Source organism: Alosa alosa, chromosome 21, assembly GCF_017589495.1.
Source record: "Alosa alosa isolate M-15738 ecotype Scorff River chromosome 21, AALO_Geno_1.1, whole genome shotgun sequence".
Lineage (NCBI taxonomy): Eukaryota > Metazoa > Chordata > Actinopteri > Clupeiformes > Clupeidae > Alosa > Alosa alosa.
In genome coordinates, this window is record NC_063209.1 from 11908612 (window position 1) to 11921111 (window position 12500).

At 44.6% G+C, this 12500-nt stretch overlaps 1 protein-coding gene across 1 annotated transcript in view; it reads right to left on the bottom strand.

Annotated features, from left to right (window-relative positions):
* The window catches only part of LOC125286290 (teneurin-1-like), a 200747-nt gene that overhangs the window by 113741 nt on the left and 74506 nt on the right, over positions 1-12500 (bottom strand). The window contains exon 6 of the mRNA XM_048231227.1: positions 4085-4243. Coding sequence (XP_048087184.1) covers positions 4085-4243 — 159 coding nt within the window. The remainder of the gene's footprint in view (positions 1-4084; positions 4244-12500) is intronic.

Consider the following 12500-nt stretch of genomic DNA (forward strand, 5'->3'; position numbering starts at 1 on the left):
TCTGCCTGCAAGGTGAGAGGAACGTGCTCTGTTCCAACTGGCAAACGCACGACGACATTACTTTTATACGCTCTCTTGTGCAGGCCAGGATCGAGGAGCCTATTTGTTAAAGCCAAAGGTTGGTTATCAGTGGGGTGAATGGGAATTAATGGGGGGCTAATTAAAAGGGATTTAATGTCCGTGAAGGCTTCGGCATGTTCTCGACGGCTCAGTGGAGGGTGCCCGCGCACATGCCTGATATTTAATTGAACAGTCACTCATTAGCATGTGTGTGAATCACAGCACCGTGTGCCTGCTCTGCCCACACACAGAGAAGCATAGATATAGACACACACACACACACACACACACACACACACACACACACGCACACACACACACACACACACACACACACACACAAACACACACATACACACACACATATAGACACACAGACACACACACACATACACACACACAAACACACACACACACACACACACAAAAACACACACATATAGACACACAGACACACACACACACACAGACACACACACACACACATAGACACACACACACACACACACACACACACACACACACACACACACACACACACACACACACACACACACACACACTACCACATACACAAAGGCAGACACAGACAAACAGATACGGACAGACACAGTCACACTCAAAGACACACACAGAAACCATCAGAACGAGTCAGAATCATGACATCTCTACGCTGACGCAATGAGCTCCTGAAAAAATCGGCGAGTGATTCACTTTGCCATGTGTAATTATAAACCAGTCATTGGCTCTCACAGACAATTCCAATCATGTCCGTGACTCTACACAAAATCCGCTGGAGAAAAAGAAGGAAAGAAAGAGATGGAGAGAAAAGGAGAGGAGAGGAAATGCAAGGATACAAAAACGATGTGACTGCTCCTTCAATGACGCGTGTGCATTCATCTTCCTTACTTGAGAGGATTTTTTTTTTTCACAGAGCCAGTGGAGCTAGCTTAGCCATCCGAAAAGGCTCTTTCGCATGTAGGAGCGGAGAGGAGCGGAGAGGCAGGCCGAGATGCGATGGGGGTTGATCTTAACTCCACCTGACAGGCTGTCTCTCCTGCAGGGCCTGGCTCCAACTTTAATACTGTCATCTACGCGCGCACGGATTAACGCCCTGTCATCCTGGGACCTGAGCGACGTGTACCTGGTGACTTTAATTTGACACCCTGTCTGAGATTCACTGGATGTGACATTATAAATTCTGTTAATCCCACCCTCGTAAGTTTTTTTTTTTTCTTTTTTTTTTGTTCCCTTCTACGTGGCAATGGTAAGGATTAGTGTACCAGGCTCCTGGAGAGGAGAGAGTAGAGTAGGCCTGGAGACGATGCGTTACATATTAACGTGTGCAGTGCCAAAAAATAGAAGAAGCTTTGGTGTTATGCTTTTGACGCAAGCTGTTGGAGTCTATTCTTCATTGTCAACGGATTTTGAGCATCGTACTTAGTGCTGTATTTCGGGGGTTTTTTGGAGAAAATCAGCGTCAAGACCCCTCACTTCATCCACTCATTAAAACCTTGAGTTTGTTGCAACAGTGATGCTTGTGTCGTATTTCACCTCCATCACACATCTCTCTCTCTCTCTCTCTCTCTCTCTCTCTCTCTCTCTCACCATCTTAGTCTCTCTTTCACTCTCATTCTCTCTCTCTCTCTCTCTCTTTCTCACTCACTCTATCTCTCAGTCTCTGTGTGCATTCTGACTGTGAATTGAGCTTGAGCCTGAACGAAACAGAACGGCATTCTGGGAGTTTTTTTTTTTCACTCTCCGAGATGTGAAACCCCGACTGAGGCTTGTCACGGCTGCCTGGCAGACGGCGCACTAGCTCCTTCCGTCACTCCCCAGCTGCTGCATTCTAGGCACGCAGAGTAAATGGTAACAAGATTAAGCAATTACACTAACGTTCTAATGAATTTGTAATCATTTCCGGTGCGATCTCCTGATTTTAAAGTGCTCCGTCCTAATACAATATTCATCACTGGCCCGGTTACAGAGCACGGGGAGAGGGAGAGAGAGGGTGCCTTAATCTAATAGATGAGACGCTGAATTTGTTAGGAGCCCAGTGAAATGAATCTCTAAATGTCTAATAATAACATTGTTCTTCTGCTTTCTCCTCTTTGCGCCGAGTAGTCACAGATGAAAGTAACTTTTCAAATTTGGCCAACACTGATCATCACTGGCAAGAAACATAAGTCTTCAAGGCAGCCGACTGAGAGAAAATGAAAACAAAGGCAGTGACTGAATAAATCTGTGCAAACATTGCTGGTATCTGATATGACTGCCGACGGATGGAATCTCATGTAATCTCATACAGTACACACACATAGGCTGTACATATATACATACAGTATATACATACATATCTACAATACACACACTCTCTCTCTCTCTCTCTCTCTCTCTCTCTATCTCTATCTTTCTCTCTCTCGCACACACACACACACACACAAACACACACAGCAGGAAACTTGAGGAGAGTGATAATTGAAACCTACTGACGTCTGGATGTCAGGCTGGATGAGATATATTCATTTCACTCCGGATGTCAGCGGAGAATTGAGCGTCATAAAAATGGTCTTTTAAGGCATCATTTGAAAGGAGGAAAGAGACAGTGAGTGTTATCTCCCCCAAACCCCTCCTCGTCTATCACTTAATGTGACTGTGTGACGGTGAGTGGAGATAAAATGAGACACATTATGCCCGTCCACACATTGGAGACTGATGACTGACCCAAGCGTGTGTTTCGGCTGGGAAATCATATGTTGGCTGCTCAAACGCAGACCGAGCTCAATCTGAGCGAGATTGGAGAAAAAGCAAATCCAAAGTGCTCTTACGCAAACAACAAGGGGAAAAAAATAAATACAAATATATCAAAAATATATATGTAGGGTCCTCTCATATCAACAGTGAACGTTCACAGCTGCGAGCAGCATTTTAAACATGAAAGTCTAGTCCTTGGAGACATAGACAGTGACCTTCCTCTCAGCCAGAATAAGATAGAGCTAGGTTACATCATGTTACATGGACATGACAAGCTAGGCATGATCATGTTCCAGACATGTCAAAGAAGATGCTCTATCCTGTTATGTTATGACAAGCAGTTATGATAAGCAGTGTCTACCCACATAATATGTCAGTGTCATGCTAGCATGTAATCATGAAACCACTTTTAATGTCAAATACTATCACAGGCCATGTAATGACTTAATGAGCTGCCACAGCCTAAAACATCAGACCTGTCATGCTGATTACTGATATTGGTAAAAGGACATGGGTAAGGAGAGATGACAGGCATGACATCTGATTTGACGTGTCAAATGTCTTGTATCTTGATAGAGGGTCAGGTGAATGTCTCTGAATGAATTCTTTCCCTCGTATGCAAAAAGAATGCTTATATGGTCCCCACAAGAACTCTCTGATGTATGATAAATGGCTCTTTGAAGAACTGTTAGAACTCATAAGGTTCTTAGCTTCATATCGGTTTCCAGCTCTGCAGACCCCTTCCTGCAAGGGGTTCTACTGATGTATTTTTTTTTTAACCAATAAAAAGCCCCAGATAAACTTGTCAATCATAGGGGCCTACATGGCATAGAGAGGAAAAAAGCTAAACATGCATAAACATTTTTTTTTCTGAATATCTCAAATACAGACATGTTTTTGGCATAGAGCCAGTGCATTTCAGATGCTCAACAATCTTTAACATTTATGCAAGTGTGTTTCTTCCCCTTTCTTATAATTTCTTAACGTACATGCATTTAGTCCTGGCAATAGAACAGACTGGCACTGTTTTCATATGGTCTTGTTTTCATATGCTCATATTTCATTGTATTTGGAAAGCACCTTGTATTGTAACACTGCACAATATGTGCTGTACAAATACACATTGATTTGATTTGACTTGACTTGACTTGACTTGACTTGACTTGACTGAAACATATTGAGTGCATGCCGTTTCCTCCCTGGTAACTAGCAGGTGCCACTGTGGTTTGAGTGAAGCCTTCCTCCTGCTTGCCGTTCAGGCGTGGCTTACCTCCTTTCACGCGGGGGCTCTTGTCAGGGCCGAGGCCTTCCAGAGGGGGGAGGGTGGCCAGGCTGGTGTCCGGCGGCCGGTTCAGTTTGCTCACCCCGTTCTCATACAGCTGCGGGTCGGCAGGGCGCAGGTGCCAGGTCAGACCGAACAAGTGCACCGCTGCGGAGAAAAGAGTGAAAACAAGCACACACACACACACACACACACACACACACACACACACACACACACGCACGCACGCACGCACGCACGCACACACACACACACACACGCACGCGCACGCACGCACGCACACACACGCACATACACGCACGCACGCACGCATCACACACACACACACACACACACGCACGCACGCACGCACACACACACACACACACACACACACACACACACACAGAAACACACACACACACACACACACACACACACACACACACGCATACGCACACACACACGCACGCACGCACACACACACACACACACACACTTACACACACACACACACACACACACACACACACACACACACACACAGAAACACACACACACACACACACACACACACACACACACACACACACACACACACAGAAACACACACAGAAAATGGGTCAAAATGCATAAATATATCTCCACAGAGTATTACAGCCCCACATACAGTAGACATACATATATGTACACATGGACACAACAGTATGATTCTGTATATGCAAGAACAAAAACACCAGCACACATTACTTCATACAGTACATGACAGCAGAACAGGTGACAGACAGCAGAGCAATTTCAAGATTTTTTTACATTTATTTACTCTTCCCATCTTTTGTTTTAAATACCTCACACAGATGATATGCTTATTACTGTGCTAAAACAGAGACAGGCAATTAAGCGAGATCTTCTGAGGTTGACTCTGAGCACACATTTAACAGTTAACGCTGTCTTTCATACATGCCTAATGATCCTTTCAAAGCAGCTATGAAGTCTAAATCCATACGGACCTTTAAAACAACAAAGAGCTCATGAAGCACTCCTCTCATTTACAAAAGAAAAAAAAAACATGTTTACACCAGAACAATCAAGGAATTTCCTTAATTAAAATAATAATGATAAGCACTTGCTACCTCAAAGAGCAGTGCTTGTCTCTGACACGGCTGAAAAGCTCTAGGTGTTCATTGAGAAAATGGAAAAGAGCCTTGTGGTTAGCTATGAATCAACTGCCTGCATACTACAAAATCAAGGGGAAACTCAAGCTTTACAGTTTTGATGACTGGTTGTCAAGGAATAAATAAAATATTATGGCATCAATAAAAAATAGAATTAGGATAAAACTACAACTATACTCACAATAATCAGGGTTCCTACAAATTTTCCATTTCACAATTCCATACTTTTTCCAAACTCATATTTCCAAAATTCTCTAGATTTTTAACTTGTTAGCCCTCAGAAAACACTTGCCCATTGTTGGATACTTTTCATTGGGGAAGTGCTGTGTTGGGTGCACTCACATGTTTAGTTCTCTGTACTGTAGATACAGCATATCCTACATATGACTAGTGCACTGCTGGCAGAGGCCTCAGAAATCACTGTAAACAGTATTATTTGTTTGCAATAACAGTTTATCAGATAATGCAGTATCCATGTCTTGGTAACTTTTACAAAATCAAAAAAAGTCTACCAGTGTTTTAGCCGAAAATAGCAGAGCTACGCAAACATACCAGTGCACAATGGTATAGGGCATGTGCATAGAACAGGGGTTCTCGATTTGGTTTTGGTACCAGGGTCCCCTTGTGGGAGAGATTTTTTTCAATTGTATTCAATTGTATCTTGATGACTATGATGTGGACTGACAGTTAAGCTAGAGAGTAGGAATGGTTCATTTTGACCTGAGTGAAGTGATTAGTACTGTACATGCAATAGTCTGGAAACACAAATATTTCTCCATACCCTTATTTGTTTTTTCCATACTTATCCAGACCTGGAAATTACTCAAATCAAATTCCATACTTTTCCAGGTTTTCCATACTGCGTAGAAACCCTGAATAATAGTGCTACAACAATTGCTCCTATTATGATTTCTGCGGCTGGTACTACTCCTAATGCTAATTACAATAATAGTATAACAATACTACACTAATAATGGTCATGATTTCATTATACTCCCCATTCTCCAATAAAGTAATTTCCCCTGCCACAAAAGCAAAGTTAGCTGTAGAAATGAAAGTGAGCTGAAACTATTTGCGAGGCCCGTGGAGTTGCAGGCAAGCGGACAACGCTCCTGCATTAGCCTTGTATTTAGATCAAGATGAAGTTTCCTGAGCACATCAAAGCCTTTAAAATGTCTTTCTCCTGTCTGCAGCAAGCACATGTGACACCACCGCGGCAGCACAAAAGCCTGCTAAGAAATGCAGACACTCGGGTCCCAGCAGAAGAGGAATACCTAATTAAAAACTCAAAGTAGTTCAAACCAATTTGCATCTGCTTTTAAACTTCAGTAGTGAAAAATTATCTTTCTTTGAAAATATGGTAAATGTGTGATGAGCTCGGAGAATTGGTACGGACTCTTTTTTCTTCTTTTCGAGCGGCCCTTTTTTAGCGGTAGGAAAAGGAGAGAGATGCGCAGGAAACGTTAGTGCGTTACTGTATGGAAATCTGCGGGGAGGAGTGGGGAGGGGAATGTCGAAAAGCCGCGCGAGCCGTGGTGCGCACTCCTGGGCCGCACCGAACCACCGCTATCCTCTGATGGTTTATTTGTCTTCAGTAATTAGAACTGTGGCGGGAAATGGAAAATGTACTTTTGCAGAGAGGAGAAGTAAAAAGTCACACCGCTATTGCCTGAGACTTAAGTCCCTGTCTGACTGTGTGTGTCTCTGTCTGTGTGTGTGTGTGTGTGTGTATGTACAGTATATGTGTATGTGTATGCATGTGTGTTATTAACCTACATATGACCCTGACACACAGGGACCTGATGAAACAAGAGAAGCTGCTAAAAATATCACGCAATATACAGTAACACATTTAGTACTCAAATCTCAGCGTTTAGCACAACTTCTCAGCACAGTTTGTCGGTAGAAGTACAAGAGGACTTTAGTTCTGGGCCTATAATTCTGCATGCTCCCTCACTGTGTATTGCAGTCTGTTTTGGGTCTGCAGGGCTTTTATAGTGATGTGGTCCACCTCGTAAATGTGTCATTGTGCCGGTGCCTTTTTTCGCTTTGCTCAACATCATTGTTTGCTGGTGCCAAGCAGGCCCTCGTAAACACCTTGCCCCAATTGTAAAACTCCTTCACACGCCAAAAAAAGACTCGCCACTTTCCATCCGACATATTTACGGCAGCGAGTGCAGGAGGGAAACTGCAACTACTGTATAATAACCCTACACCATCCTCGCTATCCCACTTCATATAAAACGTTGACAATGCAGACATCAATTACAAGACCCGCAATTCATCTCAATCAATTAACAATCACCAGGGGCATTCTCCTGGAAGAACAGCCATCTTTTCTCTGGCCCTCTTGTGCCTCAGTATTGGCTAGACCCTCTCTTATTGCGGCCGTGCGTTGGCTAGCCGCAGAGCTTCATTAGAGGAGGTGTGCTCTCCTGTGTTTGCCCTTGTCCTTTCCCGGAGACACAAACCTTAATGCTTTCCTACTCCTTCATCCTTCTTCTCTCTCTTCTTCATCGCCTTGTTTTACGGCACATTTACAGCGCGACTAACCCCAATCTACCTCCGCTGGGAGGCCAGCACCCCAGCTAAACGTCGGCCGCACCTCGCGCTCAACCTCATCATCTTTCTTCTCTTCCACCGGTGACCTTAGCCGAGCCGCGAGCTGCCACCAAACGCCCGGTAAAACAGTCACTTCAGCGCTCCTGGAGGGGGATTAACTCAAGGAGGAGGGATTGTCTCTAGCAGGGGGAAAATGAGTCTGTCGCGTGTGTGTGTGTGTGTGTGTGTGTGTGTAATTGTACATGTAATTGTGTGTGTAAGTGTGTCTGCAAGTGTCTGTGTGTAAGTGTGTGTGTATAATTGTAATTGTGTGTGTAAGTGTGTCTGTGCAAGTGTGTGTGTGTGTGTGTAAGTGTAAGTGTGTAAGTGTGTCTGTGCAAGTGTGTGAGTGTGTGTGTGTATGTGTGTGTGTTTTGATCTCTTGCCACCATTCCCAAGCAAGTTCTCCTAATGCCAAAACACACAGAGATTTCAATTAGTCCAAGTCCACAGCCTCACACACACATGATAATGTCCACCGGCCTACGGACATCGCCAAGGGGTACGGTAAGGGCATGGGAGTTCAGGGAAAGGGGTGAGTGTGTGGTGTTTGTTTGTGTGTGTGTTGTGTTTGTGTGTGTGTGTGTGTGTGTGTGTGTGTGTGTGTGTGTGTGTGTGTGTGTGTGTGTGTGTGTGTGTGTGTGTGTGTGAGTGTGAGTGTGTGCTTGTATGATCATCACTGGACCCTCCTGAGTGATTGTGGCTAAATTTGTGGGTCTGTGAGGGAAGGAATCTGTAGTTAACATTTAAAGCCGTCTGTTATAGGAAGTAATGTGGCCTGGTCGTTTTTTTTTTTTTCACCCAGGTTTCCAAATTAAATAGACGAGTCTGCAACAGCAGCAGCAGAAAAAAATAAGTAAATAAATAAATAAATAAATAAATAAATAAATAAATAAATAAATAAATAAACAAACAAGACATGCAAAAAAGTGGAGTTGCCCAAAAAAGAAAAAAAGAAAAACTGTGTATTTGCCTGGAGCGAATGCCTGGTGCAAAGGGAGGTTGTGTATTCACCCTGCTCTTCATTGCTGCCTGGCTGTTTGTTTGTCAGCAGAATCTCTCTCTCTCTCCTTCTTTCTCTCTCTATCTCTCTCCCAACGCTTACTCCCAACTTATGATTGCTGAGGGGGACAGGGTGACAGTTGATTAGATTCTGGCTGCAGTTGAAATTGTATTTGAAGCATTCTCTCTGGGAGTCAGGGTAGAGACGGTCAGCTACGTAGGCTTAGGCCAGTCTCTGGGGGGTGAGTGAGTGGGGGTTGGGGTTGAGGGTGGGACAGGGAAGGGTATTAGCCTGGCGCGTTGCAGGATATCAAATGGGAGGAAAAACAAGCTTATTGATGAAACGAGTGAGCTCAAGTGGCACTACGCCTTTTTAAATATGCTTTCTTCAGCCTGCCTGAGTACAACTCCATTCATCTTGGAAAAACAAACCGATTCACACACAAAATGGATGAAAAAGTATATTGATTGACACCAAGTGAGAGGCAGTTTGCAAAACAGATGCCATGGGCCTCCCCGTCCAATGAAATTGGTGAATTTAATTTTCATTCGCAGATCAATCTCGGCACGTTAAATCAAAATAAACCTTATCATTATCCTCACTCCCCCTGCATTTGCAATTCACATTTAATTCACCGTTAATTAGTGGCAAATTAGCAGCGGAGGATCTGAGTGAACAAACAAGCCCATAAATTATGGCACTTTTTAACTTTTACCGCTCTGACCTGCATCTAGAATAACCCTTCATTCATTCAATCATTTATTCTTTATTTTTCTTTCTTTCTTTCTTTCTTTCTTTCATCCATTCATTCATTCATTCAATCACTGAATCTTTCTTATTTATCTTGTAGAGTGCCAGCCTCCTTTCCACAGAGATGAGAGGGGAGGAGTAGCTACCATCCATGGCTCAGGTATAGGCTGGTGTTTAGCTGGTAATGTCTGCTTGACACGGTTATATTGGTGTTTTGATGGTGCGTAAATAAAGTTTTTCATCCATTCTTGCGTTCTAGAGTGCATCTCCCCAGCCTCCCCTCTGCAGGGGCTACCCAAGTAACTTAATCAGCCTCTGCCCAAGGATGACAGAGACATCAGCCTAGAATGGGCTTCCATCAGTAGGGCACAGAGGACCCCATCATGGCTGAGCTGTGTTCTCTCCCTCTCTGCCTGCTGCTGCTGCTGCTCTGACTTGTGGGAAGGAGGGTGGGAAAGGAGGGTATTCTTCCTGCTATTCTTTGCGGGCCGTCGCTGGAGTGCTCTGCTCACTCCCTCTCCGGCCACTTCCTTGAAGAGTATTAATGCTGCTGTCAGGCCTGTCAGGGATGTGCAGGGGTGGAGAGGAGCCCGCCGCCCTAACTGCTGTTGTGTATGACTGTGTGTGTGTGTGTGTGTGTGCGTGTGTGCATATGAGAAAAAAAGAAACAGTTTGTGGCTGACTATGTGTATGTGTGTGTGTGTGTGTGTGTGTGTGTGTGTGTGTGTGTGTGTGTGTGTGTGTGCATATGAGAAAAAAAGAAACAGTTTGTGGCTGACTATGTATGTGTGTGTGTGTGTGTGTGTGTGTGTGTGTGTGTGTGTGTGTTTCTCTATATTTCTGTGTTTGTGAGGACCTACCATCTGCTAGACCTTTCAATATTATACAAACATACAGTACACTGGTAGGGACAGGCAGCGATGGGGAAGATGGGCAGAGAAGGGGGGAGTATGAGCAAGAGCAGTGAAACAGACCTCAAGATAGCATTAGATGAGGACGCAAAGAAAGATAGAAATCAAAAGAAAGAGAAAGAGAGAGAGAGAGAGAGAGAGAGAGAAAGTCAGAGTGAAAAACAGGGAGGAGAAAAGACAGTGTTACCGATAGAGTGAAGTGAGTCTGTGATGGGGGAAAAAAGAGAGAAAAAATATCAAGAGATAGACAGATGCCAAGGGAGAGGCACCCAGTGGTTTTAGGAGTCAGAGGGTAGGAGAGGGAGAGAGTGACAGAAAGAGAGTGAAAGAGTCAGACAGAGGAAGAGATAAAGATGGAGAGACTCAAAGAAAAAGACAGACAGACAGAGAAAGAGAGAGGCTGGGAAAAAGAGAACACCAGAGAGACTGAGAGATAGAGGGGGAAGAACAGAAATGAAATAGAGGAGGAAGAAAGACAAATACAGAACGAGAAAGAAGGAAAGAGAGAAAAAACAAAGAGAGAAAGACTGTATGAGAAAGAGAGAGACAGAGTGAAAAAAGAGCTAGTATTAGAAAGAGAGATTGAGAGAGACAGAAAGAGAGAGAGCTTGAGAAAGATATTAAAAGAGACAAAAAGAGAAAGAGGCAGAAAGAAAGAGATAGTATGAGGAGGAAAGAGAGAGACATACAGACACAGAGTTAGAGAGAGAGAGGGGGGGAGAGAGAGAGAGAGGGAGAGAGAGAGAGAGACATACAGACACAGAGTTAGAGAGAGAGAGGGGGAGAGAGAGAGAGAGAGAGAGAGAGAGAGAGAGAGAGAGACATACAGACACAGAGTTAGAGAGAGAGAGGGGGGAGAGAGAGAGAGAGAGGAAAGAGAGAGACATGCCAGACACAGAGTTAGAGAGAGAGAGGGCAGAGTTAGAGAGAGAGAGAGAGAAAGGAGAGAGAGAGAGAGAGAGAGAGAGCTTATAAAGGTCGGGACTCTTTAAAGCCTGCTGCGGAGGGGACCGAGCCGAGCCGAAATGGTCCCTGGGATAACACCCCTCCCCACCCTCCACCCCATCTCACCCCTCCTCACTCAGCATGTGCCCTCGCTGCAGCCTCTTTTAAAGGCTCACATCAAAGGACCTTGCAACCAGAGGAGCTGAAGCCCACAAGCAGACGGAGCGAGAAAGCACGGTCGTCTGGAATCTGTACCACGTCAAAGTCCACTTAATTTCATCTCCCCGCGTAACCAAACATAAACTATTTCACTTTAAAAATGCTGATGGTGATAATGTATTTGTGATATGAGATAAACTGCAATTTACATAGTAGCCTTTCCTTGTTTGAAAGCAACACATTCCATGCTGTATTATTCATGTTCATGCAGCTCCCATTGTGAGAAGGGGCCCTCTCATAGGAGATGACACTGCATTTTGTGGATGTCTCAATGCAGAAGGGTTGTGGGTAATTTGCTACGGGTAATTAATGCTGGTTGGGTGAAATCGGGTCACTGTATGGCTTGTGAGAGAGCACTGGGATGGGGGGTGGGGGTGGGGGTGGGGGTGGGGCATCTCCGTCTGCCAGAGCAGAACAGGGGAAGGAGCTGGCTGGACTTCACTAGAGCTCAGGGCACAAAGGCACAGCGAGGCCAAGAAACAGGAGGCCTGATGGAGCTCTGGATGGGCCGGGTCCAGAGCCACACATGTGCCAGGCAACACAAAGACTGGAGACAGACACGGGGAAAGAGGTGGGGGAGGGTGGAGGTTGTGTTGTAGGGGGTGAGGAAAGTCTCTGACAGGGCCATTATATAAAGGATGGGAAAAGTGAAAACAATCAAGAGCTCAAAAGTCCAACAGTCCAAGAGTCAACAAGAACAGCCAGGTGACAGCAAAACCTTCAATAAAGAGAAACAATGTAAATGTTGTGATAACTAGGGAATCAGTGTCCGTTTCCCCCTGAAAACAACATTTGAATTTGGCTATCACTGTCTCTTCAGC